We start from the raw sequence: 27,514 nt of genomic DNA, 5'->3' as shown, positions 1-27,514 counted from the left end.
ACATGTCTGACAATTTTGCCTGCAGGAGTGTGTCGGTGCCTACCCGGCTGGACAGGTGTAAACTGCTCGCTGCCATGCCCAGAGAACACATACGGCATGAACTGCAGCCAGCACTGCAAGTGCCAGAACGGTGGGAAGTGCCGCCGCAATGACGGTGCGTGCCACTGCGCTGCTGGATGGATGGGGGAACACTGCACCAAAGGTGAGGATGGGGCAGGCCCCGCTGATATTGGCCTGACGTATACTACAATATTAGGCCAATTTTATCCAAAATTCGTATTTCAAAAATTACAGCGTCATATACTCATAGATTAAACTATTGCTGCTGAGGTTAACATTTTTATGTTCTTTAATAGGGTTCGTAGGGGTTGTCTTAATTACCGAACTATCAGTTTAATAAGTCACAGCTGCAAAATACTAACACGAATTATTTACAGACGAATGGAAAAACTGGTAGAAGCCGACCTCGGGGAAGATCAGTTTGGATTCCGTAGAAATGTTGGAACACGTGAGGCAATACTGACCTTACGAATTATCTTAGAAGAAAGATTAAGGAAAGGGAAACCTACGTTTCTAGCATTTGTAGACTTAGAGAAAGCTTTTGACAATGTTGACTGGAATACTGTTGTTCAAATTCTAAAGGTGGCAGGGGTAAACTACAGGGAGCGAAAGGCTATTTACAATTTGTACAGAAACCAGATAGTGGTTATAAAGTCGAGGGACATGAAAGGGAAGCAGTGGTTGGGAAGGGAGAGTGAGACATGGTTGCAGTCTCTCCCCAATGTAATTAAATCTGTATATTGAGCAAGCAGCGAAGGAAACAAAAGAAAAATTCGGAGTAGGAATTAAAATCTATGGAGAAGAAATGAAAACTTTGAGGTTCGGCTATGACATTGTAATTCTGTCAGAGACAGCAAAGGACTTGGAAGAGCAGTTGAACGGAATGGACAGTGTCTTGAAAGGAGGATATAAGATGAACATTAACAAAAGCAAAACGAGGATAATGGAATGTAGTCAAATTAAATCGGGTGATGCTGAGGGAATTAGATTAGGAAATGAGACACTTAAAGTAGTAAAGGAGTTTTGCTATTTAGGAAGTAAAATAACTGATGATGGTCGAAGTAGAGAGGATATAAAATGTAGACTGGCAATGGCAAGGAAAGTGTTTCTGAAGAAGAGAAATTTGTTAACATCGAGCATAGATTTAAGTGTCAGGAAGTCGTTTCTGAAAGTATTTGTATGGAGTGTAGCCATGTATGCAAGTGAAACGTGGACAATAAATAGTTTGGACAAGAAGAGAAAAGAAGCTTTCGAACTGTGGTGCTACAGAAGAATGTTGAAGATTAGGTGCGTAGGTCACGTAACTAATGAGGACGTATTGAATAGGATTGGGGAGAAGAGAAGTTTGTGGCACAACTTGACTAGAAGAAGGGATCGGTTGGTAGGACATGTTTTGAGGCATCAAGGGATCACAAATTTAGAATTGGAGGGCAGCGTGGAGGGTAAAAATCGTAGAGGAAGACCAAGAGATGAGTACACTAAGCAGATTCAGAAGGATGTAGGTTGCAGTAGGTACTGGGAGATGAAGGCGCTTGCACAGTATAGATTAGCATGGAGAGCTGCATCAAACCAGTCTCAGGACTGAAGACAACGACGAAGACAACGACAACGATGACGACGACGACGACGACGACGCTTTAGCCACTGAGGTCACATGCAGATTTATTTTGAAGAATTCATAAGGCCAGGGCTTGTGTTCAAGAGGCTCTTGATTTCCCAACATGCCAAAGCACTTAACATAGTATTAAGAGTGCTCGAACAATAGTGTGTCACTTGATTCGTGCGGTGCTAATGCGAGGGATATGCGAGAAACTATGAGCTAGCCACTACTTTTGTGAAACACAGAAGGATATAGCACTAAATTCTGTTCTCTTATAAACTCATGCTTTAACTGAACAGTTTGTAACAAAAGTTCTCATACATGTACTGATACCCTGTTCAAATATAAATGCTGCTTTTTAAGTAAATGTAACAGTCAAAAGTGGAAATTTTGGTCTTCAAAAAACATTACTTGATTCTAAACACAGATGAATATTTTACTAGATTAAGAGACTGTAATGATTTTGTAAGTAGTTGGAAATGAGAAATTCAGTCACTGTCCGTGTATTAGAATACCAGTTTACATTACCAGCTTTTAATGAGCTTTAGAACACTTGAGGGTGACTTTCAGACGAAACAAGAAAGAAAATTAATTGAGAATGAAATCTCTAACAAATGAAATAAATCAAATTAAAGTGACTAATTGTTGTCTCTAGAATAAATTACAGTGGCAATATCTGTTGTGGAGATAGTAACACTACATCACTGGACGATTGGGACTTCAAGAGTTGGACTCAATTGTTGTTGCAATAATTTTTTTTATGCATTAGTCATTGTTATTACATAAGACTAGCACTATAGAAGATACTGCAGTCTGTGTTTCATAGTTGCTCAGGCACAGTGCGCAGAAGGGTTGGAGGGGAACAGTTATACCAGCCTGGCTGCCAACTCAGTTAAGTGCAGGGAGGGACTAGTGAGCGGGTAGCAAATTCCGTCATGCTGCCAGCCATGGAAATCTATACAGTGCTCTTTGGCTTTTTAGGAACATCTACCATGTTTAACATGAGGTTTGCGCGAGTCGTTTTTGTAGTCTGGATTGAACTGACTTTAAAAATTGACAAATACCAAACAATGGTACTCATTTCTGCAGCAGATGGTAAAATTCTAGATAGGGCCCCATTGGCATGCACATGTATTTAGTGCTGCAATGTTGTTGATGCTCATCGTGACATACAACGGGAAAGAAAGGGTGTGTGTGTGTCAGCTGCTGGTTCTACGCATCCCAGCCAATGAGAGAACAGTGGGCACATGATATGTTTGGAAGCAAGAGACATTGTAACATTCCCACATCAGTACTTGGATAAAAACAGCTGTGTTTTCAGGTCCCACTGCAACCAGAACCTCAGAAATTGCAAAATATTTGAAAGAAATGGTGAACATGAAGATATAAATTTCAGAGTTGTACTGCTAGGATGATGATGATTAAAAGTAGTGATACCATAGACGACAGGGTTGGTAAGTGAAAAACGTAGAAAAGAAAATGTTCCACAGATTAATGTGAACAATTTAGTTTTGGTTATTTTTTCTCCTTGTATTATCAAAATGTAGACAGTCAATAAATGGTACAAATTTAGGTTAGGTACAATGTTACCTTTTTAGGCAGATGCTTTGTCAATAAAACAGTTTGTAATTTTGATCAGTCTGAATATATTAATTTTTTTTCCCAAGAAGCCTTTTGAAAAAAGTGGGTCGCCTTATAATCATGTTCTTCTTATACTTGGGTAAATACAGTACATATGCGCACTATGTTTGAGCCTAAAGTTCAAAGGATGTATGTTGTACATTCTTCACTGCCAGCTTTTATAGCCCTCATTCAAATAAGTGTTTTACATTATTGTACAGGGTACAGGAAACTAACCAATAAGAAGATCAGAGTGGCCTAGGGAATGTCACATCGAGCATTGTTTTCGAAAGCATCGAATTATCTGATACTTGCCCTTGGCATTGACCTGTGACGACATTAAGATAATGTACACTTCCATTTCGTTCTTACACAGTGTGACATCACAGATGCTATCAGATGAAAACAATCTGATTAATATATATTTTAATCAAAATCATTTGAAGAGAACATAAAACTATTGGGAACAATCATTGGAATTAGGGGATTTTGAGTGGGGACAAAGGAAATGAAATTCCCAATCAAAAATACATAGCCAGACAAAACTTACAAAATTCCAGTACAACAACATCACATGAATTATATTGGTTCCATACCATCTTTTGTGACCACAATAAAAGATTTATTTAGTCCACACCTATTTCACTTTATTTAAAAGCATATTCAGTGCTCTTTGCAAGAACGTGGTTTTTCTTAAAAAATCTATTTGACAGGAATGTAAACTGATCTCATGTTTTAAATTAGTACTGTTGCTAAATCACTCTCCTGGAAATGTGGTGCCAGTTTCAGTGTATGGGCAACAAAAATATGATTTTCAATATTTTGCATAAGTATTAGTTGAATCTAAAAATTCAAAATGCTGTCATAACCTACTCATTAAGAGGTGTAATATTATGTTAAAAATTTACTCAATAAGACAAGTATTACAGGTACATATTGTGTGTGTGTCTTGGGGTAGTGTAATTGATGGTGCACAAATACCTGTAAATCATTCATCCAAAGTTTGAGAATGACAGCACTTAGTGACTTCCAACAGAGATTACACATAATTAAAAATAAGGATGAATTCAAGAAAACTGCAACTTCTGTATTTAAAATATATGTAAGTTACAGGTCTTTTTGTATATTTCTGTTTTCATTTTCTTCCTTGCTATACATATTTCTTAAAAAGATATAACGCAAATCATTAGAACTGTATTGTTACACAAAAGATATGTGTGTCTGTCTGTCTCCACAATGTGTATAATGAGAATTAATTTTTTTTTCTTTTTTCCAGTCTGCCCTGAAGGTTATTATGGAGATCACTGCATGAAACCATGTGAATGCAAGAATGAGAATTTTATCTGTCATGCAGTTGATGGTTGTGTGTGCCGTCATGCATACACGGGTAAGGAATGTATTTGATAACTTCTGACAAACTCCTCCCTAACAATAGTCCACCTCATTTTGTGTATATACATAGGTTGGAACTTAAATAGTGGTGCCGGCCGAGGTGGCAGAGTGGTTCTAGGAGCTACAGTCTGGAACCGTGCGACCGCTATGGTCGCAGGTTTGAATCCTGCCTCGAGCATGGATGTGTCTGATGTCCTTATGTTAGTTAGGTTTAAGTTCTAGGGGTCTGATGACCACAGATGTTAAGTCCCAGAGTGCTCAGAGCCATTAAATAGTGGCAACACTGCTGTGGAGACACTATGCAATGGAATATACTATTGTCACTGATAGCACACATTGATATACCTACCTTACCTCCGAGCGGATGGACTCAACCATCCCACGTCACTGGCATGCACACAATCAAGGGAAGCACAGTAACTTTTGAGTGAGCAGTCTAACGTAACGGTGTCACTATGTTTTCGAAACAGGAGCAATGTAGTTGGATCAAGATTGAATGTTCCAGAAGTCGTACAGCATGATAGTGTCATCTAGGTCTTCAAGTCACATTTGGGGAATCAGCATTGCCGTACAGAACGGTGGAAAGCCGTCAATGAAGGTTGGAAAACTGTGATAGACATGCATCGGGCAGGTCGTCCTAGTGTCTCTGAAGAAGAAGACGTGCATGTTGTTGCCGCATTAGTGGACTGTTATTGACACCATACAATTTATGAGCTGATCGACGAAACTGGATTAGCGTATACAACTGTGCTTCGCATCCTGAAGGAATGCCAGGGCATGTAAAAAAATCACGATGGGTTCTGCATGACTTGATGGAAATGCAGAAATGGATGCATTACAATGCTGCTCAGATGCACTTGGAGCACTATGAGCGTGAAGGAGAGCCTTTCTTGTGCTGTATTGTCACACTGGATGAGACATGGGCCACATTGTATGAGCCAAAACCGAAATGCTAATCCAAAAAATGACATCAATATGGGTCACTGCAAAAGTCAAAAGTGTGTCAGAGCACCAGTATGGTGAAAGTTATGGTGATTCTCATGTAAGACTGTGATGGTGTTATCCTAACGCGATACGTTCCTCCATGGCAGTCAGTCAATGCACAGTATTTCTGTTCATTTTGGAGCATCACCTGCGACCAGCTTTGTGAAAGAAGCAGCTACAACTTCTGTGCAACCTACCCATCATCTTGCACGACAATGCGCGGTCATATACAGCGCAAGATGTGGCTCCTCTGTTCGGTCGATCGGACTGGGAAGTACTGTACCATCCACCATACTCCATGGAATTAAGTCCTTGTGACTTTGATATGATTCCGAAGATGAAGGAACCACTATGTGGCTTTCACTTCAGAACTGTTACAGAGATTCAATAGGCAGTAGACCACTCAATTCGCACCATCAACAGAACAGGCTCTGCTCATGGTATACTAAGTCTTCCACATCGTTGGCAACGGGTTCTACACAATGCTGGTGACTCCTTTGAAGGACAGTAACAGGTGCAAACATGTAACTCTTTTGTATTGGTTGTGAATATTAGTTGCCACTATTTAAATTCCAACCCTCAAATATTTCCTGAACTTCCCATATTTTTCAATCTTTTCCTTGTTTTCCCTTGAAAACTGTTCCAGATTTTTAATTCTTTCTGATTGTACCCTTCAAATTGTAGAATATTTTTCTCTGTTATTCCTAGTTCTTCAATTTAATTTTGTTTTCAGATGTTGTTTAGTTTATTCAACCTTTGGCTTGTGCAGTCAGAGGTTTTGAATATTTCTGTTCACAAAATTACTGGAATATTTATAGGGCTGACATGCCCTCACTCAGAAATAGGTGTCTAATAATAAGGATGAACCCTCGGTTTGACATTATATTCAATATATTCTGTAGACTTCACTATTTTTTTCTTATTACTTCTTATTTTACATCCAGCTGTTGTGTATCTTCCACTGTTTATATTTTACTGGGAAATCTTCTTGACTTGTCTAGACAATAACTGATAGCAAAGCATTCTCATGCATTTAAACATTCAGGTCTGACCTCTGTAGGTTAATGCTTGAGGTTTGTATTTCCAGAGGTTCACCTCTTTTCATATTGATTCTTGCTACTATTGCTGATTTTTTTTTTTTTTAGTGCAGTTCTAATGAAACACACTCTTTTACTGTTTTTGTATTCTCTTTCCATGTTAGCTTGTATGTAGCTGCATTTTTTTTAAAAAAAAAAACATACATCTTGAAATTGTTCAGTCAAAATTCTTAGACAAGTTGCATTTAGTGTACTTGATTGTTTGCTATATTTTTCAGAAGTACTGTTAGTCACTTACACTTGTAAGTTGAACAATGTGTCTTCACTTGCTGGAGTTGACAATAAACTTACTGTTGATCATATTTTTGTAGCAACAAAACTACAAGAACGGTCATGTCAAATGGCAGCATTCTATTCTCATTAGTGTTAGAACCACTAGATAAGTCTTGTGTCAACTAGACAGAGTTGTACAGTGAATTAACTTTGACTTTGCCTATCAGGCCCCAACTGTGACATCCCACTGAGCCAGCAGCAGAAGCAGGAGACGGCCAGCTATGGCGGCGTGGCGGCTGGCATCGTCATCTCTCTCATCCTGGTCGCCATCATCATCGGTCTGCTCTTCTACTTCCGGCGGCGCGTCCACAACCTCAAGACTGAAATCGCCCACGTACAGTACATCGCGGACCCACAGAGTGCACCAGGTAAGGTCGGCAGCGCGCTTTTGTGTACAGATGGATCGCAGTCCCAGTGACATGAGTTTAGCAAATTTGGAGTCTGAAGAACCTTCTGAGAATTTTGAATAACATTTTTCTATGCCTTTGCATTCTGAGGTATCATTCGTGTTGAAATAAACTTACATATACTTGCATTAAACAGTGTGATTTGGGAGGAATGTCACGTAATTTGTGAGGTGATTCTGTATGTGAAAATAAGCTGAAAAAGTCCTACGAACACGTGTCCGATTTTAGATCACTATGTAACTGGAGCAGGTTGAAGTCTACACGTCTGTGAATGTATGCGAAGACGGTTGTGAATATTACTTACCAAAATGCTGTGTAGGTGCTGTCATGGACAGAATAGTGATGGGACTGATGAATGATCCATCCATCAAGAGGTATGAGGGTTCTCTCAACAGATGGCAGCACTAAGATGTTACACTCGGGCAATGACTGCACAGTGTACCAAGTATACAATTGTGGGTTGGATCAGTGAGCAGTCATGAAGCCATGTGTGTCCTGCTTGAGCGTTGTTTAATTGAGCAAGTTCGTTGCATCTGTGAATACTAACATGCCACCTGTCCGTGACAGAATACCAGAAGTGCTTCCCTTATTGATGAGCTCCTGTGCCAAGGTATTTCCCAGGGTTTTTCAAACATTATGTGAATTTGGAACACTACCCAATGCATGTAACATCAGAATGTGAAGCTGCCCATTCACTTGAGAATAGGGAAGAAATTATTGCAATGGTACAACGGAGTCCCACCACCAGTATATGGCACAATAACTGTCAGCTTGATATTCCACAAATGTGTGTGTGGCGTATGTAACATTCTGAGGGCTCGCACCCACTCCGTGTGCAGCTCGTTCAACATCTGCATCTAGGTGACTCATTAAGTAGACAATAATTTTGTGAATGGATGGCTGTGTGCAGAGATGTTGTGCAACACACTTTATTTACAGTGGTATCGTGAACACCCACAGTCCACACTCATTGATGATGGAGAATGCACATGACACTTGGGAAACAAAATTCTAAGTTAGGTTCTCAGTGAACATCTGGTATGAGTGATCACTCGGTGGTAGGCCCAGTGTTCCTCCCTAATTGCACGACAGGCGCAGTATATGCACTTTTCCTGATAGATCTCTCATTTGGAAGACGTGACATTGGAGTAAAGATGGCAAAAGTATCTGCAACATGATGGATCACAGATTCACTGTACCAGACAAGTATTCGAGTATGTGAGTAACACATTTTTTTCAACCAGTGGATTGGTCATGGTGGGCTCACTAACTGGCCTGCCAGATCACCTGACCTAATCCCAGTTGGACTTTTGTTTATGGAGCTGGTTGACAGGGGATGTATACACTAGAAAAGTAGATACATCTGAAGAACTTGACTCTTGCATCACCGATGCTTTTGCCCACATTAAAGCATGTCGAGATGGTATTTGACATGCAACCCCACATGTGCTTCAATACATTGACAAATGCACTGAGATGACACCTCTTATAGATTGGGTCAGTCGTCTATTCCACTATTATTGTGTCCACTACAGCACCTATACATCATTTTGGTAAGTAATATTCACACTTGTCTTCATACTCATTCATGAATGTGAGTAGTCTTAAACCCACTCCAGTCCCATAACTATCAAAAATTGGACACATATGCATAGGACTTTCTCAGTTCATTTTCACATGTAGAATCACTTCACATATTACAAGACTTTCCTTCTGAATGACCCTTTATAGACGTGGATGGAGTATACCAACCTGTCCCTCTTTCCCCTCAGGTCAGTGGGGAAATGAAGCATAAGTTTCTGCTGGACATGGGCTAACAGGTGTGTCTGTGATAAGTATGGTAAGTTTTGAACATCGTGCAGGCTACAAAATTGAATCCACTATGTTGCACACTGAGAGTGACAGGCAGGAAGAATGTAAATTTGCTGGGATCAACTCTTTTCAATTTTCGGGTAGTAGAGCAGAACTTATGAGTACGCATGGAAGTCTTATCTCACATGAATAATGGCTATGGCATGGAACTGTGACCTGAATTTCTACTTAAGCAGCATGCCATAATCAATGGCAAACAGCTCAATGGAATATCATTAGTTTGGAGGAAACTGCTATAGGTGCCGGACTCCCAAAAGGTTTACCATGAGGCCAAAGAGAATCTGGAGTTTATTGTCTAGTAACATGCAAGTCAAATAGTTGATTTAGTATACAGGAGAGTTGTCAATTTGTTAGCATTCCCTCTTGCGTTGCTATGCTTGTCACCCTGGATGTAATGTCCTGGGTGATTGGACTACATTATTCTTGAACCAACTGTTCCTCCAACCATTCTTCTCTTTCAATGTACCAAAGAAATCATTTGTATCAGTATTGATTTGTGGCTCTGTCTGTACTTGCTGTAGAAGGCTAAGTGCAGTAATGATATCGTACAAGTAAATGACCCACTTCTCTTGTCAATTCTTTGCAGACCGACACCACTTCGACAATCCAGTCTATTCGTACCAGACTAGTCCGCGCACTGTGGAAGATGGAACGGGACTTCTCCTGAACAACGTACACAAGATTCGCAATGATCTCGGCTACAAGAACAACAACACAAAGTTCGAGCAGCAGAAGCTGGGACTTGCAGGATGCACTGCTGATGACGAAGATACAGGCAGCTGCACAGGTAACTGCCTCTCTGTGCCTGTGTTATTCCAGTGCGATTCTGCCATTTGTTCACTTCTTAAGGAGCTTTCTGCTGGGCCACTCTTGCAGACTTTAGTACTGTGCTACAAGGTGTATAATGTTAATGAGTGCTTAATAGAACATTCCATGATTACTGAAGTAAACAGCAGTTATCGTGAATACATGTACAGTAGGCATGGGAAAAACTGACCAGTTAAAAACGATACCAGTATTTTAGTTCTGAATAACTGGTATTTTTTGGTGTATGTTTGGTCTTGGTTACAACAGGTGTTTTAATTTTTACTAATAACCAGGCAATAAAATAAAATAAAATAAAATAAAAACGAAATATCAATTAGCCACAATGGCAATGGTAATTTTTTTTCTTTTTAAATAAACCTTTTTTAAAAAAAGGAATAATTTGTATTCATAAAATTTGCATTGCTCTGAGAAAAGCAACATTGATACATTGATCAAAGTGCCAAAGGAAATGAGCAACAAACACGCGGCATAAGAATTGGTACAGCATTGTTGAGACAATAATGTAACTGTTACCATGTGGCATGGCCTATTAAAGGATACGCATATACATGAAGTGTGCAAGACTTGCCCTCCTGGTGTAGATGGTAATTTCCCACTGTCATCATCTGATATCAGTTGTATTACACAATAGCACCATCCCTAGTCTGAAATTATTTTATGAAGTGTGGTATCAGTGAGGTAGCATGCTTCATTAGCTTTGAAAGATTAAAAATGGGAGGAACCGCAACCAACTTTTGACAATATAAGGAAAAAAAGTAAAACTTAACAGTTCATCCATAGTTTACAATAGGAATCAGCTGGTCTGCTGCCTGTGTGTAAACAACATGCTTCTATCTGCTTGTAGTTCTCCAAAACTGACAAATAAGCACAAAAAATAAGAATTCTTCAGCCCCAGTTTTAACCCTTTAGCACTGACTATTCGTAATGTCCAAATAGTGGTATGAACTTTGAGTACAATAGGAGAATATTTGTGTTGCTCTTTTATTTTTTTATAGTAGTAGTCAACAACTTACTTATCACTTTTCGAGAAAAGAGGCAAACGTTGGATGAACTAAGTTTTCTTTTATTTGCATATTTGACTTAATATTTTGGTTCTGTGTATCTTGAAACTGCAGAACTCAAAAAGTTGGCCTTTGTTTGATTTCTATGTTTATTACAGGAACAAATAGGAATAAAAAATCGATTGTTTCAGAAACCAGTTATTTTAAATGGTTTTTATACTCCAATTAAACTGTCATTGGAAACAGTTGGTATAACTGAAAACTAATTGTTTCAGTGATAGCTGCCATCACTAATGTACAGTGAGTTGTCCTGTCATCACTGACCATCTCATCTCACCCAACTGCATCACACAGAAGCTTAGAGGCACACCACACACACGTAACTCGTACACTACTGCGAATACAATCAAGATTTATCATTTTATATCTTTATTATTAAATTATTTATTAGTCAAAGAAATCTGCCTGTATTTAAAAATGTAGCACTTAAAAGGATTACATTATGTAAATCGTAATCCTTGCAGTACCTTCAGATGACCAGGTAGTAAACTGCCTGTTCATAACCACTTATTGATAGTCACAAAAAGAAGCAGCAACCACTTTTTTAAAGTTTCATTTTAATTAACTCAGCATTGCACAGAAAGAGAGAATTCTGTATATCTAAATGCTTTTATTTCTTTTTCTCTAATTTCTAATTGTTGGCACAAACACACATTATTGCATTTACAGCATTGTTTGTTTTTGTAGTAAATGCTCTCTCTACTAGTAGTGAATATATTTGCTTGTAAAATGTCTTCTACTTCTTTACAGTAATGTCGCCTTTGTGTACATGTATGTAATTACTTAAAACACTTAAATGTGTTGCTTATTATTATATTTAAGAATCACATTTACTTATTCAATAGTTGTATGGTATGCTGTTGTCATACAAAGTAATGAATGTGGATAATAATATTCTTCAGGTGCCTACGGTCTGTCATATGAGCATCCGGCATCAGCAAAAAACAAAGATGCGGATGCATGTAATCCCAATGTGAATGTTTACCACAGTATTGAAGATCTGAGTAATTCCAAAGTGGAGCATGTTTATGATGAAATTAAACAGAAAGAAGGTCAGGGTAAGTAGATACATTTTGACATGTTCTTGAAACATTAAGTTGGAATCACAGATGGAAGGGTTCAAGAGAGAGGAGGATCATAACAAGAAATTTGAAAATTTGTAAATGTAGAAATTAACTTCTTTATTTAATTGCCGGTTATCATGCTTTACTGCAGTATTTCTTCCCTCTCTTTCCCAAATGTAACTATGCCAACACAGTGATGGATTTCTTATCTTCATGTGTCATATCAACATTGTTGTGGCAGAAATATGAATTACCAGATACCTGACATAACGTGGTGTCAAGTTTTCTTTTTCTTTTTCTTTTTTTTTTTAGCAAGTACCATGTATGTCAGGAAATGACTGGAAAAAAAAAACTCCTGTTCCACATTTTCGTGCAGTCGGGGTTAAAAAATTACAAACTAAGGAATATGTTAATACCCTTCTAAATATGAGCAAAACACATGTAAAAGACGTATATGAGTAAAAATCACAATCCTCTCTAATAATTTGTATAAAATCTGTCTATAAGTGAAGGAAATTAAATGTACAGTATGATGTTTATACAACAACTTGCAGTAATGAATTTAATCAGCTCTTAAAAAATCACAGATGTGTAACAGTAAAATAAAAACTCACCAAAAAAATTGAAATTGATATCTGGGTACAAGGTAATGTAGCCATTTTATGAAATGCTGCAACCACAGATTATACATTCAAAACACACATTTTTGAGAGATAATCATTTGCAATCACCCATAAAAATAAAAAAAAACTGGTGAATATGTTGAATTAAACCAAAAACATCACAGCAGCTAAGTAGTTTAACCATAATCATAGATGCAGAAATCACCATTGCTATTATTGTTCAATGCTTTTTTAAGAGCTGCATTTCCTATGCTAACCACCATTAAAGTGTTCTTTTAGGCTTGATGAGTGGAACAAAGACTTGAAAATTCTCCAATTGACATTACAAGCTTATTAGATGTCGGCTCAGTGAATTTCTGTAAACTGTGTAAAATGTAAATTTTAAAGCAGGCTCAGGTGCTACAGTTTCACTTCATGCCCTGTATCACCGCTGCCAATCTTTACAACCTACAGTGTGTGGTGTGTGTTGAGGTGCAAAGTAAATATGTCAGTACTGTATGTAGTTGTTGCAATTGCATTGTGTCAAATTTGAACATGAAAGTCTTTGAAATGTACTATTGCAAAACCCTTGCCTATTTCCATGTGACATCTCTGTCGTGACACACCATCTACACAAAAAGTATATTTTCAGTACTTCACAAAATGCTTTCACCCCTACCTGCACTCCTGTTGTTGAAGGTCCACTCCCTCTATCCACACGTCCAGTAGGCGAATTCATTTTACATGTGTTTGTGTGGTATGGTGGCTGTGCTGACTATTGAGTGAGTCAACAAATTGCCAGCCAATAAGAGTTCACTAGCCAGAAATGGGAAATGTTTCCTTGACTATGAATGAGCATATTCTTTCAGACTCAGAGTTTGAATTTAAAAGGTTGGTAACTGATATTGTTGCTGAATACAGTACATCAGAAATAAATGCAAAAAGATGAGACTGAGTTATAAATGGCACAAGAAAAGGTGGTGGCTAGTCCCATTTGTCACATATTGGCTCAGTCCGGAACGCTTCGTGTTGGCTGTCTTGTTTTTCCATTATCGCTGCAACTTAGCAGTAGTTGTATCATAATTGCACAATGAAGCTAAATGTTGCAAATTGTGTTGGTAACACTGATCGTTGTTAAGTCAGCATTTCCTTTCTCAAGCCTCCCTTCTCTACAATGGCCTAAAATATTCCCTTAACTCCACCATCTTGATAACATCAAATGTCAAAGGGGAAAAAAAATGGAACACAGTCAAGCGAGATGTACAGTTAGAACTTACTAGGAAGAAATGTAAAATTTAGGAATTTTTAACATTCATCTTATGTGTTTTTCGCAGGGTCTATGAATTTATGGTGCAGAATTGCGAAAAACATAAAATCAGAGAACATATACGTGAAGTTGCACTGTAATGATCTCTCTATTAACAAGCAATCTATAGTGTGTATTAGGCATGGAATAAAAGGAAGATAAAGCATTGTGAATTTTTTTGGAGGTGAAAGGTTGTATACAAACTTGTACAGAAAGTAACTTGACTTTGTAACAGTCAAAGGAAACAGCTGGGAAGCAGTAGTTGAGAAAGGAGGGAGACTTGCTTGCAGTCCGTGATGTTATTTAATCTGTACGTAGAGAAAGTAGTAAAGGAAATTAATGATGAAATTTGGAAAGGGACTTAGATTTCAGGAAGAAGAGTTAAGAACTTTGAGAATGAGATTTTCACTCTGCAATGGAATGTGCACTGATATAATACTTTCTGGAAGATTAAAACTGTGTTCCCGACCATAACACAAACTGTGGGCAAGTGCTCTACCATCCCAGCTACCCAAGCATGACTCACGATCAATCCTCAAGTTCTGGAAGTTTTGCAGGAGAGCTTCTGTGAAGTTTGGAAGGTGGGAGACGAGGTACTGGTACAAGTAAAGCTGTCAGGATAGCACCTGAGTTGTGCTTTGGTAGCTCAGATGGTAGAGCACTTCCCCACGAAAGGCAAAGGTCTTGAGTTTGAGTCTCGGTCTGGTACACAGTTTTAATTTGCCAGGAAGTTTAAAGAACTTTGAGGTTTGATGATGATGTTGAAATTCCATCAGAGACAGTGAAAGACTTGAAAAGACAGTTGTATGGAATGAGAATGAGTTAAAAGATGAGCATCAACTAGAGTTGTTGTAGACTTAAGTAGTTTAGGAAAAAATGAAATGATCATGTGGCATTGACAGCCAGGAGTCTCCACCAGGAGAAATTCAGCTGCCAAGTTAAGAGTCTTTTCAATTGGTGCCACATTGGGTGACTTATGTGTCAATGATGATGAGGGCAACACAATGCTCAGTCCCTGCCCAGTGAAAATCTCCAACCCAGCTGGTAACCAAACCCAGGCCTTCTACATGGCAGTCAGCTGCACTGACCACTCAGCTAAAGAGGTGGACAGTAGTTAAGGAAATGAGACACTAAAACTGTTATAGGAAATTTGCTATTTGGGGAGTAAAGTAACTGACAGTGGCTGAAGTAGAAAGGATATAAAGTACATATAGCTGTAACGTGAAAAGTGCTGCTGAAGAGCTGGAATTTGTTAATCTCTAATATAGATGTAAGTGATAGAAAGTCTTAAGTGAAAAGTGGATGATAAGCATCTCAAACAGGAAGAGAATTAGAAGCTTTTGAAATGTAGTGCTATAGAAAGAACACTGGAGATTGATGGGTAGATTGGCCAAATGATGACAAGGCAGTGAATCAGATTCAGGAAAAAAAAGAAGGAATTGGTTAATAATACACATCCTGAGGCATCAAAGGATCCATCAGCTTGGTAATGGAAGGAAGTGTGTGTAGCTGCATCACACCAATCTCCACACTGAAACGTGTGTGTATAGCTGCATAACACGAATAACTTGATAATGGGTTGGTGCATAAGTTTGTAGCATTTCCCCGTCCTCACGTCCGTACTTCTGTCAGGACCTCGTCTCCTACATTTCAAACGTTGCAGAAGCTCTCCTGCAAAAGGAGATGAGGTCCTGGCAGAAGTAAAGCTGTGAGGACGGGGCGTGAGTCGTGCTTGGGTTGTTCAGATGGTAGAGCACTTGCCCGCGAAAGGCAAATGTCACCAGTTCGGGTCTCGGTCTGGCACACAGTTTTAATCTGCCAGAAAGGTTCATATCAGCGCACACTCCACTGCAGAGTGAAAATCTCATTCTGAATAATATATTCTGTTTATAAAAGTTTGCCAACAGAAAGGTAACTTTCTGATCCCGCAGCAGTAGCAACCACAAGATTTTGAGACGATGAACTCATAGAGTCATGTTTGGAGCGAATCTTCATCTGGAAAGGAAGTACCTTGAAGATTATTCAATAGAGAGCAGAAAAGGTGAAAATCTGAGAGCACAAGATCAGATGAATAAAGTGTGTGTGGAATGACTTCCCAACCTAACTCCTTTATATCCTTTTTATCAGACTAGCAGAATGTGGACAGGCGTCGTTGTGGAGTAGCATCACTTCACGCAATCTTCCTGGTCACCATTTTCAGATTGCGTGTGCAAGATGTAACAGTTGTTGACAATAAATGTCAGCCATGGTCGTTACACCTCAGAGAAGCAATTCATAGTGCATCACAGTATCACTGTTCTGTGAGATGCAGGGTTCAGGTGCAGGTCTTTGTACAGGGAATTGCTGCTTTGTCTGGGCTCAACCAATCCTTTCTTTTCCTTAGGTTAGCATGAATACCCCATTTCTCATAACCAGTAACAATACGGGATAGGAATGGTCAGTGTTGTCCACTAGCCAATTGACGATGAGGAGGAAGCACAGCTGCATATAGGGCTACCTACTGATTTTTGTGATTTTTGGCTTAGAGCATGTGGTACCCATATGCCTGATTTTTTTTAATCTTCCCCATTGCATGCAAATGTCGCACAGTGATGGAATGATCACAGATCAACTGACGAGGCTCACTGTGGATTAATACACTTAAATGATCTTCATCAAACCCCTAAGGTCATCCTGAACATGCAGAGTCACTAGTGTCAAAATGGTCCTCCTTAAAATAAGAAAACAATTTTCTCACTGTGCTCTGTGCTGTGGTATTATCACCATACGCTGTGCAAATGTTTCTGGCTGTTTCCACTGCCTTAACCCCTCTATTGAACTCATGCAGAAGAATATGTCTGGAATGTACAGAAATCTTCACATGGCTCTCTATTGTCTATCATCCGCAGCTCCACTCACTATCTCCAGATGTGAAAGTGACAATATGGAAACTCAGAGAGAAACAGTGAACTACATATAAAAACTGACAGTTGATAAATAAACCCATAGCAGTTCGAATACCAGCATACAAAACGAAACTGGTACAAACTTATGCACAACCCCAATAAATGTTGTGTTGTTACTTATCTAGTTAAGTAAATCTCTTACCCTCCCTTTATGTGGATCTCTATGTTTGCTTGCTTTCTTTTTATTGTTGTTAGTAGCTATAGCTGTCAAAACTATTTTTACAATGTGGACTGTAAAATTCACAGACATGGAGTACGATCATCTGGACTACAGCAGACCAGCAAGCTCATGGAAACCACACTACCAGAGGATGGCCAATGGTATTGGACCCCCAAAAGATCCAAATGCCCCTGATGACAAGCCTTCCAAGTCGTCGGATTGAATGTGTGCATTTTTCAAGGGATGAGATAGCACATAAGCGGGTTTTGTTCTGCTCGCCAAGATAAACTGCTTGTGAATCTCACAAATAGGAGGATGTGATCAGCTAAAACCCTTGCAAGAGATCTGTTTCATCTGATCTGAAAGACTCGAGTGTAATGCTACTTACTACTGACAGAGGTATTCTGATAATTTTTTGTGGTCTCTGTGTCAGGATAATTTTAACCAAAGGGTGAAAAACATGAATAAACACAAGAATCATGTGGAGTGGCTATAGCAGTCAGACTTGATAAAATGATTATATAAACATAGAGGAGGCAAACCACACCAGTTCTAACTAGAAACTGTCAAGCAAGTTCCTTATCAGTGTGTGTGAATGAGTCTCTCTGGAGTGTATTACAAACTGGAAAAAGCTCTAAAATATGATCAAAATTAGGATTCTCCCCTTCATAGCAAGATCTAATGTACTAATAAGTTTCTGCTGCTCAATCGTGTTCACATCTGTTTGTTACAGAGCCTATGAGATGACTGCATTTTTCACCCTTAGAATTCTAATTTGTAAGTCTTCTCAAAAGTTATTAGGAGGTGTGAAATGTCAAAATTGATGTCAATGAAAATGTTAGTATTATCATTGCCATCTCAGACATGAGAAGATGATAAAGCCTGCTGTTGAATGTAAATCTGAAATTTAAATTAATGAAAATGGCTCAGTGGATTACACCATAACTCTAACATTGTTATATTTCCACTTCCACCTGTCATTTGTCTGATTAATTTTCTTCATTCAGTTACAGTTGTTCTTGTACAACTCCTTATATTGAAATTTCCACCAAGACAGGTACGATTGCATGAGGTTAGTATGTTTGATGTGAACTGATTCCAAGCAAGCTAACCTGGCAACTGATTAATATTAAACAGGGTGTATTAATATTAAACACGGTGTAATTCTTGGAGTGTTTGAAAAATTGTGCAGAGTCAAAAATGTGAACATTTGACAGAGAAAGCACAAGAGTTCATGAACAAGTGTTAATACAATGTTGTGTAATGAACTGTTGTGAATGAAATATGATCCTTTAGAAAGTAGAAGTGGATTGTGTGTTTACCTCGTTTGCTAGTTCAGGGGTGTATTTAGAGTAATGATTATGAAATGCTTGTGACGTTTGTGAATTTTCTCACCTGTGTGAGGAGGACTGTTGCTAATAAAATAATTTATATTTTTCCAAATGAACTGTGATTAAACAAATTAGTATAATTGTTCACTGTAAATAGTTTTAAGTAAATGATACATATCTATTTTATATATCGATTACATAATAAGGGTAGCCACCGATTGAGACTGCAATAGTTGTTCAGACATTCCAGAATGCACCTAGGGTACAATTACAAGAAATGGTGGGTGCTGTGCTGAATGGTATTGGCTGCTAAACATTTATACGTGAGTAATGCTGTGCTCACATTCTTGTGAAGTCAGGACCAAGAACCTGCCTTGAAAAAAATATAGTGTCTCCTTTTTCTTATATTCTTAAGTTGAGGTGACTGTACATCTTGTGGCAATAACTGAAACAAGTTGGCAATAAATCTAAATGAAATGTATATAATGTTTACTGTTCATACAGAAGATGGCATGTTTAATAAACAATGCTGTTTTTAATAAAACTATAACAAATTCTATGTCTTCTCTTAGTATGATATTAAATGAATACTTAAATATGTACATGAGAGAGTTAATGTAGCCAATAGCTTTTGCAATACATCAAAGAGAGCTCTCCCCTTTTTTACTGTTATATGTTTCAGAAACATGTTAACAATCTGACCACTCCTATCACACTTTTATAAGACATTATTGACTTTATTGAATGACTGATACATGTAATGACTGCAAGACTCATTCTTACATCTACATCTACATACATACTCTGCAATCCACCATACGGTGCATGGCGGAGGGTACCTCATACCACAACTAGCATATTCTCTCCCTGTTCCACTGCCAAACAGAATGAGGAAAAAATGACTGCTGTATGCCTCTGTATGAGCCCTAATCCCTCTTACCTTAACTTTGTGGTCTTTCCGCAAAATGTAAGTTGGCGGCAGTGAAATTGTACTGCAGTCAGCCTCAAATGCTAGTTCTCTAAATTTCCTTAGTAGCAATTCACAAAAAGAACGCTTCCTTTCCTCTAGAGACTCCCACCCGAGTTCCTGAAGCATTTCCGTAGCACTCGTGTGATGATCAAACCTACCAGTAATAAATCTAGCAGGCCGCCTCTGAATTGCTTCTATGTCCTCCCTCAATCCTCAGTTGCCTGTATTCTCTCTGTCTACAAAAAATGTATCATTAGGATGACTCATCTCATGAACCCAAAATAACATATTGATATTAATGATGATCAAATAGAAATGTTAGCCAAGATCACCCATTAGAATTAAAGTAACTGAAACTTATATTGTAAGTCAATTCAGTGTTAATTATATGTTAGAGTTGACTATTCTTCTTGTAGCTGTTCATTGTAGGTCACTGGAGCAATGATGCAATTAGAAAAAAGGGCAGATAATTCAAGTTTTCTGAAAGGGTTGTCAGACTGAGGCATACAACTATAGGTCTGTATTAGTAATGATAATTCGTTAAAGCATTAGAGATCACCTGTAATGCTGGTGAATCATGACCCTTTTTGGAGGCCAAAAACCTTCTGCACATCTCATCATGAATTCTCAAAGAGTAATATTGTGGAGCTTTATCACTGTAGTAGAAATGGTGCTGCTTTATGATGATAAAAGCATCATAATCGAGGTCAATAGCAAGAAGAGCAGTAAATAAAATATTCCAAAAAGTGCTAAACAGCCTATCACTTAATTTAGGAATAAAACACAGTTTATTCAGTTGTGTACAAGTCAAGATGAAATGTCTACAACAGTTCAGAGTCAATGGGATGGGGGGGAGGGGGGGGGGATATGGAAAAACCATTGTCCACGATTCCTGGGTGTACATATTGATATGAACTCAAATTGGCAATCATGGTACAAAACTTCTCAAACAACTGAATTCAACAAGATTTGTTCTCTGCATAACTGGTGATTTTGGTGATGAAAGCTGTAGCAAATAGGGTTACTTCTGTTCATTTTACGGGCAGTTCCATACATACACACAAAAATTCATTGCATAATGTGTGGTCACCGTCCTCAAACTTCACTTGGACACCTGGTAAAGAAATAAATCTATTCTCTTATGAAATTTATTGTTGAAGAATCAGGCACAATTGAAAAGTAATCGTAGAATTCATAAACATAACTAAAATGAAACTCCTTCTGAACAGGTCTCGGAAGACCCAACAGTACTAACCAACTGCTGTATCAACCTCAACTGATAGGTGTCACTGGATGTGGATTTGGAGGGGCATGTTGTAAGCAGAATGCTCTCCTGGCCATTTTCAGTTTTCATGACTAGAGTTGCCACTTCTTAATTGAGTAATGTCAGTACCCGTGGTCTAGGGGTAGCATCTTTGATTAGTAATTAAAACTTCTTCGGTCCCGGGTTCAATCCCTGCCACTGCCTAAATTTTGATAAATAATCATCATTGGCGGCCGAAGACTTCCGGCATAAGAAGTCGGCCTCATTATGCCAACGGCCTTGTCAAACAGTGCGGAGGAGCGGATAGAGGTTCAGGGCACTCTCTTGTCCTAGGGGTAAGAAATTGCCCCTAAAGGCGGAAGAATCAGCAATGATCAACGACATGAGGATACAGAAGGCAATGGAAACCACTACATTAGATATACGTAATGTGTATCCACAGAACATGTGGCCTGTAGTTGAAGAAGTGTCATGATGATCTCTCCATTGGCAAAAGATTCCAGAATAGTCCCCCATTCGGATCTCCGGGAGGGGACTGCCAAGGGGGAGGTTACCATGAGAAAAAGATTGAATAATCAATGAAAGGATAATGTTCTAAGAGTCGGGGCATGGAATGTCAGAAGCTTGAACGTGGTAGGGAAGCCAGAAAATCTGAAAAGGGAAATGCAAAGGCTTAATCTAGATATAGTAGGGGTCAGTGAAGTGAAGTGGAAGCAAGACAAGGATTTCTGGTCAGATGAGTATCGGGTAACATCAACAGCAGCAGAAAATGGTATAACATGTGTAGGATTCATTATGAATAGGAAGGAAGGGCAGAGGGTGTGTTACTGTGAACAGTTCAGTGACCGGGTTGTTCTAATAAGAATCGACAGCAGACCAACACCGACAACAATAGTTCAGGTATACATGCCGACGTCGCAAGCTGAAGATGAACAGACACAGAAAGTGTATGAGGATATTGAAAGGGTAATGCAGTATGTAAAGGGGGACGAAAATCTAATAGTCATGGGCGACTGGAATGCAGTTGTAGGGGAAGGAGTAGAAGAAAACGTTACAGGAGAATATGGGCTTGGGACAAGGAATGAAAGAGGAGAAAGACTAATTGAGTTCTGTAACAAGTTTCAGCTAGTAATAGCGAATACCCTGTTCAAGAATCACCGGAGGAGGAGGTATACTTGGAAAAGGCCGGGAGATACGGGAAGATTTCAATTAGATTACATCATTGTCAGACAGAGATTCCGAAATCAGATACTGGATTGTAAGGCGTACCCAGGAGCAGATATAGACTCAGATCACAATATAGTAGTGATGAAGAGTAGGCTGAAGTTCAAGATATTAGTCAGGAAGAATCAATACGCAAAGAAGTGGGATACGGAAGTTCTAAGGAATAACGAGATATCTTTGAAGTTCTCTAACGCTATAGATACAGCAATAACGAATAGTGCAGTAGGCAACACAGTTGAAGAGGAATGGACATCTCTAAAAAGGGCCATCACAGAAGTTGGGAAGGAAAACATAGGTACAAAGAAGGTAGCTGTGAAGAAACCATGGGTAACAGAAGAAATATTTCAGTTGATTGATGAAAGGAGGAAGTACAAACATGTTCCGGGAAAATCTGGAATACAGAAATACAAGTCGCTGAGTAATGAAATAAATAGGTAGTGCAGGGAAGCTAAGACGAAATGGGTGCAGCAAAAATGTGAAGACATCGAAAAAGATATGACTGTCGGAAGGACAGACTCAGCATACAGGAAAGTCAAAACAACCTTTGGTGACATTAAAAGCAATGGTGGTAACATTCAGAGTGCAACGGGAATTCCTCTGTTAAATGCAGAGGAGACAGCAGATAGGTGGAAAGAATACATTGAAAGCCTCTATGAGGGTGAAGATTTGTCTGATGTGATAGAAGAAGAAACAGGAGTCGATTTAGAAGAGATAGGGGATCCAGTATTAGAATCGGAATTTAAAAGAGCTTTGGAGGACTTACGGTCAAATAAGGCAGAAGGGATAGATAACATTCCATCAGAATTTCTAAAATCATTAGGGGAAGTGGCAACAAAACGACTATTCACATTGGTGTGTAGAATATATGAGTCTGGCGACATACCATCTGACTTTCGGAAAAGCGTCATCCACACAATTCCGAAGACGGCAAGAGCTGACAAGTGCGAGAATTATGGCACAATCAGCTTAACAGCTCATGCATCGAAGCTGCTTACAAGAATAATATACAGAAGAATGGAAAAGAAAATTGATGGTGTGCTAGGTGACGATCAGTTTGGCTTTAGGAAAAGTAAAGGCATGAGAGAGGCAATTCGGATGTTACGGCTAATAATAGAAGCAAGGCTAAAGAAAAATCAAGACACGTTCATAGGATTTGTCGACCTGGAAAAAGCGTTCGACAATATAAAATGGTGCAAGCTGTTTGAGATACTGAAAAAAAGTAGGGGTAAGCTATAGGTAGGGATGGGTCATATACAATATGTACAACAACCAAGAGGGAATAATAAGAGTGGATGATCAAGAACGAAGGGCTCGTATTAAGAAGGGTGTAAGACAAGGGTGTAGCCTTTCGCCCCTACTCTTCAATCTGTACATCGAGGAAGCAATGATGGAAATAAAAGAAAGGTTCAGGAGTGGAATTAAAATACAAGGTGAAAGGATATCAATGATACGATTCGCTGATGACATTGCTATCCTGAGTGAAAGTGAAGAAGAATTAAATGATCTGCTGAACGGAATGAACAGTCTAATGAGTACACAGTATGGTTTTTGAGTAAATCAGAGCAAGACGAAGGTAATGAGAAGTAGTAGAAATGAGAACGGCGAGAAACTTAACATCAGGATTGATGGTCACGAAGTCAATGAAGTTGAGGAATTCTGATACCTAGGCAGTGAAATAACCAATGACGGACGGAGCAAGGAGGACATCAAAAGCAGACTCGCTATGGCAAAAAAGGCATTTCTGGCCAAGAGAAGTCTACTAATATCAAATACCGGCCTTAATTTGAGGAAGAAATTTCTGAGGATGTACATCTGGAGTACAGCATTGTATGGTAGTGAAACATGGACTGTGGGAAAACCGGAACAGAAGAGAATCGAAGCATTTGAGATGTGGTGCTATAGACGAATGTTGAAAATTAGGTGGACTGATAAGGTAAGGAATGAGGAGGTTCTACGCAGAATCTGAGAGGAAAGGAATATGTGGAAAACACTGATAAGGAGAAGGGACAGGATGATAGGACATCTGCTAAGACATGAGGGAATGACTTCCATGGTACTAGAGGGAGCTGTACACGGCAAAAACTGTAGAGGAAGACAGAGATTGGAATACAGGAAAGGAATTTGTGGCGGGCCACATCAAACCACTCAGTAGACTGATGAAAAAAAAAAATTATTGAGTAACTCCTGAACTGGTCTCACAAGGGTTGAGTGCAATCTGCATGCCAACAGAACTTGGCAGACCCAGACAGTCACCCATACAAGTACTAGCAAGCCCACAGCGCTTAACTTCTGTGATCTGATAGGAATCGGTGTTACCACTGCAGCAAGGCAGTTAATGTAAATATAACAGTAGGAAGGAAAAGGTGAACTAGCCTAACTCTTGCACAGAAAGGAGCCAAATGTGCATCTCTTCTGAATTAAAAGTCCTGGCAAGTAGCAAAACTTTAAAAACTAATTTAAATCATTTCCATTTGACAACTCCTGTTCCATAGATGTATTTCTGGGAAGATAGTATCTGTGTGGTTGTGTCACTTTTATTACCTTTTTTTGCAGATTAAAACAAAAATCCAGTTTAGTAAATGGCCACCACAAAAAATGAATCTTAATGGGTTTACAATTGACACATTTCACATCATGGCTGGTTGTCACAAATATGATCCAAGGAACAAGGTGAGGGGGGAGAATAACACAAAATTGTTGGGAAAAAAGGCAGCAGATAATCGGTCTCATGTTACCACTGTGTCCCCTGTAGTAGCCAAAACCAACCGCGGGAACACCTTGGTCTGCGGGATCGGAGCTGCCAGACGGGGGAGCAGCCAGGCGGTGGAGCACGCACCACCGGGTAAACACAGGACACAGGACGAGTCGGATGACAGGCCAATGACGACCGACTATGCCCGACACAACAAGGAAGAGATAAACAATGGAGGCTAGTAGAAACCACAACACCAAACACCAACAGTAAATCCACTCGGAACCAGAGCCAGGTGAATATCAACAATGAGCAACGACCAGAACGCAGTACCACCGAGATAGAGACCCAATCCCGAGCGAGTACCAGACTGACTGACTGACTGACTCGACTAGGGCAGAGAGGGTCCATATATGCAAAACTGGAGGGAGCGGCTATTGGCTGCAGTCTGCAAGTGGTGTAGCGGTGGCGCCCTCGCTGCGCGGAAGAGCCACCGCGGTTGCGGAACCCTCTATGGGCTGGCCACATCTAGTTGTTCTGGTGCGTGTTCGACTTTTGCGGTGGCAGGAGGTACTAGATCCCCTCCCCTCCCCACAAATTGGTGCATAGGGGCAGAAATGCCCCGGACGATGCCGAAGCAGGGGGAACGAGGACACGTGTTGCGATACGAGCAGAGGGACCACTGGGGAAGAGGAGGGCAGACTGTCATGCGGCATCCATCAAGGTGTCACCAGAGGGCAGGGTTTCAGAGGGCATCTCTCTACCCTGGCAAGGCGGAAGGGATGGCTGCAGAGCTGGCAAGGAGATGGAGGTTGAAGGAAAGGGCCTCGAGGGATATGTCTATACCAGGAAGTGGGGAAGGCTTTGGGGGAGGAGGCAAGATGGGGGCCCGAGGGTGGAATTGGTTATGGTGGCGACGCTCAAGCCCCCTGTGTGTCTGTACGGTTGTCACACGCCGCCCATGAGCCACCATCACCATAGCGAGCGTCCATGCAGGTGTGCTGCCATAGGAGTGGGCCCACACGGCCATGCCCGGGGCGTAGCGCAGGGAGGGGTGAGAGCGGGTCCCAGAAGGGGATGATGTCAGCAGGTGGAGAAGGGTCCGAGGTTGTCGCCCGTGAAGGAGTTCGGCAGGGCTATGACCGGCCACCGGTGTAGTGCGGTAGGTGATGAGAAACAAGGTGAGGGCCGAGGTGGTGGCCGACGGCTCCACTGATTTCATGATCTGCTGTTTGAAAGTGCGGACCAGGCATTCCGCCGCACCATTGGATGAAGGATGGAAGGGGGGAGAGCGAATGTGTTTGATACCATTAGCTGAGCAGAAGTTCTGGAACGAGGACACCGTGGATCTGTGACCAACGTGTGAGGAAGGCTTTCAATGGCCGACACATGGGCCAAGGCGGTGAGGGTGGTGTCAGTGGTGGTGGACGCCATGCGGACCACATATGGGTATCTGGAATAGGCATGAACAATGAGGAGCCAGATGGAGCATAAGAAGGGGCCTGCAAAATCGAGATGGATCCTGTCCCAGGGTTGGCTGGCTGTCGGCCAGGGCATGAAAGATTGTGGAGGACTAGCCTGATGATGCGCACACACTGTGCAACCACGGACCAGGTGCTCAATGTCTCCATCGATCCCTGGCCAATAGCCATGTCGTCAAGCCAGTGCCTTCATGCGAGACATCCCCCAGTGTCCCCAGTGTAATAAGTGCAGGATGCGGAGGCGGAAGTCCAGAGGGATGTTCACCCGATGGCCGTCCGAATCTGTGGACAACAGGAGGATGACCTCCATTACCGAATATCTGTGTGAGAGATGACGCCACGGGCTGAAGTCAGTTTTCAAGTGTCGGGTAAGGTAGGGAGGACAACCATGGATCACATAGCGGAGGACTTGCCGCAGAATGGGGACCCTGCGTGTGGAAGCGGCGATTTGCGTAGCCGTCAGAGGAAATCCGTCGAGAGTCTCCCGGCGGGCAGAGTCGATGTGGAAGCACAGGTCTTCCTGCTGGGAGACGTGACAAGGCATGTACATTAGTGTGTTGACTGGTGGGCTTATAGCGAATGGTGTAAGTTTGATTACGCAAAAACGCCCAGCACTGAAGACGCTGAGCCGTCTGTTCTGGGAGGTGCGAATGGGGCCCAAAAAGCGACACTAGGGGCTTGTGATCCATGAGGAGGGTGAACTGCACCCCAAACGGGTATATGTGAAATTTCTGAACGGCAAAAATGATGGCAAGAGCCTCCTTTTCGATCTGAGAGTAATTCCTTTGCGGAGGGGTTAACGTCTTGGATGCATATGCAACAAATTGTTCCGACCCATCCTTCATTCCTGTTTGCCAGGACAACCCCAATCCCATACGCTGAGGCATCGGCCACCACCACCATGGGATGATTTGGAGAGATAGGCGTAAGGCAAGGGGCAGTTTTTAGCGTTGTCTTCAAGCAGGTGAAAGCCTGATCACAGGCAGACGTCCACGTGTAAGGTACCTCTTTGCAACACAGGCGATTTAGGGGATGCACGACGTGGGCTGCTTGGTGTTAGAACTTTAAGTAATAATTGACTTTCCCCAAAAATACCTGGAGTTTGGATAAGTTTTAGGGACGGGGAAGGGCATAGATGGCTGCAACATTGCTGTCCGAAGGGCGAATGCCATCTTTACTGAGCCAATGTCCTAAGTACTCCACTTCTGGTTGTAAAAAACTGCACTTCTCCAGCCGACAACGTAAACCCGCTGAGGTTGCACAGATGTTCCTGGTTCGTGC

The 27,514-nt window shown here is 40.6% G+C and overlaps 1 protein-coding gene across 2 annotated transcripts in view; it reads left to right on the top strand.

Moving 5' to 3' along the window:
* The window catches only part of LOC126293266 (protein draper), a 356,553-nt gene extending 337,395 nt beyond the window's left edge, over positions 1-19,158 (top strand). For both annotated transcript variants that reach the window (XM_049986389.1, XM_049986388.1), the window contains 6 exons: positions 26-202; positions 4,557-4,667; positions 7,194-7,394; positions 9,892-10,092; positions 12,097-12,252; positions 17,358-19,158. In XM_049986389.1, coding sequence (XP_049842346.1) covers positions 26-202; positions 4,557-4,667; positions 7,194-7,394; positions 9,892-10,092; positions 12,097-12,252; positions 17,358-17,494 — 983 coding nt within the window. In that variant the 3' untranslated portion in view covers positions 17,495-19,158. The remainder of the gene's footprint in view (positions 1-25; positions 203-4,556; positions 4,668-7,193; positions 7,395-9,891; positions 10,093-12,096; positions 12,253-17,357) is intronic.
* The last annotated feature ends 8,356 nt before the right edge of the window (positions 19,159-27,514 follow it).

This window comes from Schistocerca gregaria, chromosome 10 (genome assembly GCF_023897955.1).
Source record: "Schistocerca gregaria isolate iqSchGreg1 chromosome 10, iqSchGreg1.2, whole genome shotgun sequence".
NCBI lineage: Eukaryota > Metazoa > Arthropoda > Insecta > Orthoptera > Acrididae > Schistocerca > Schistocerca gregaria.
Note: the sequence above shows the minus strand (reverse complement) of the source record. Positions and strands in the feature narration are given on the sequence as shown.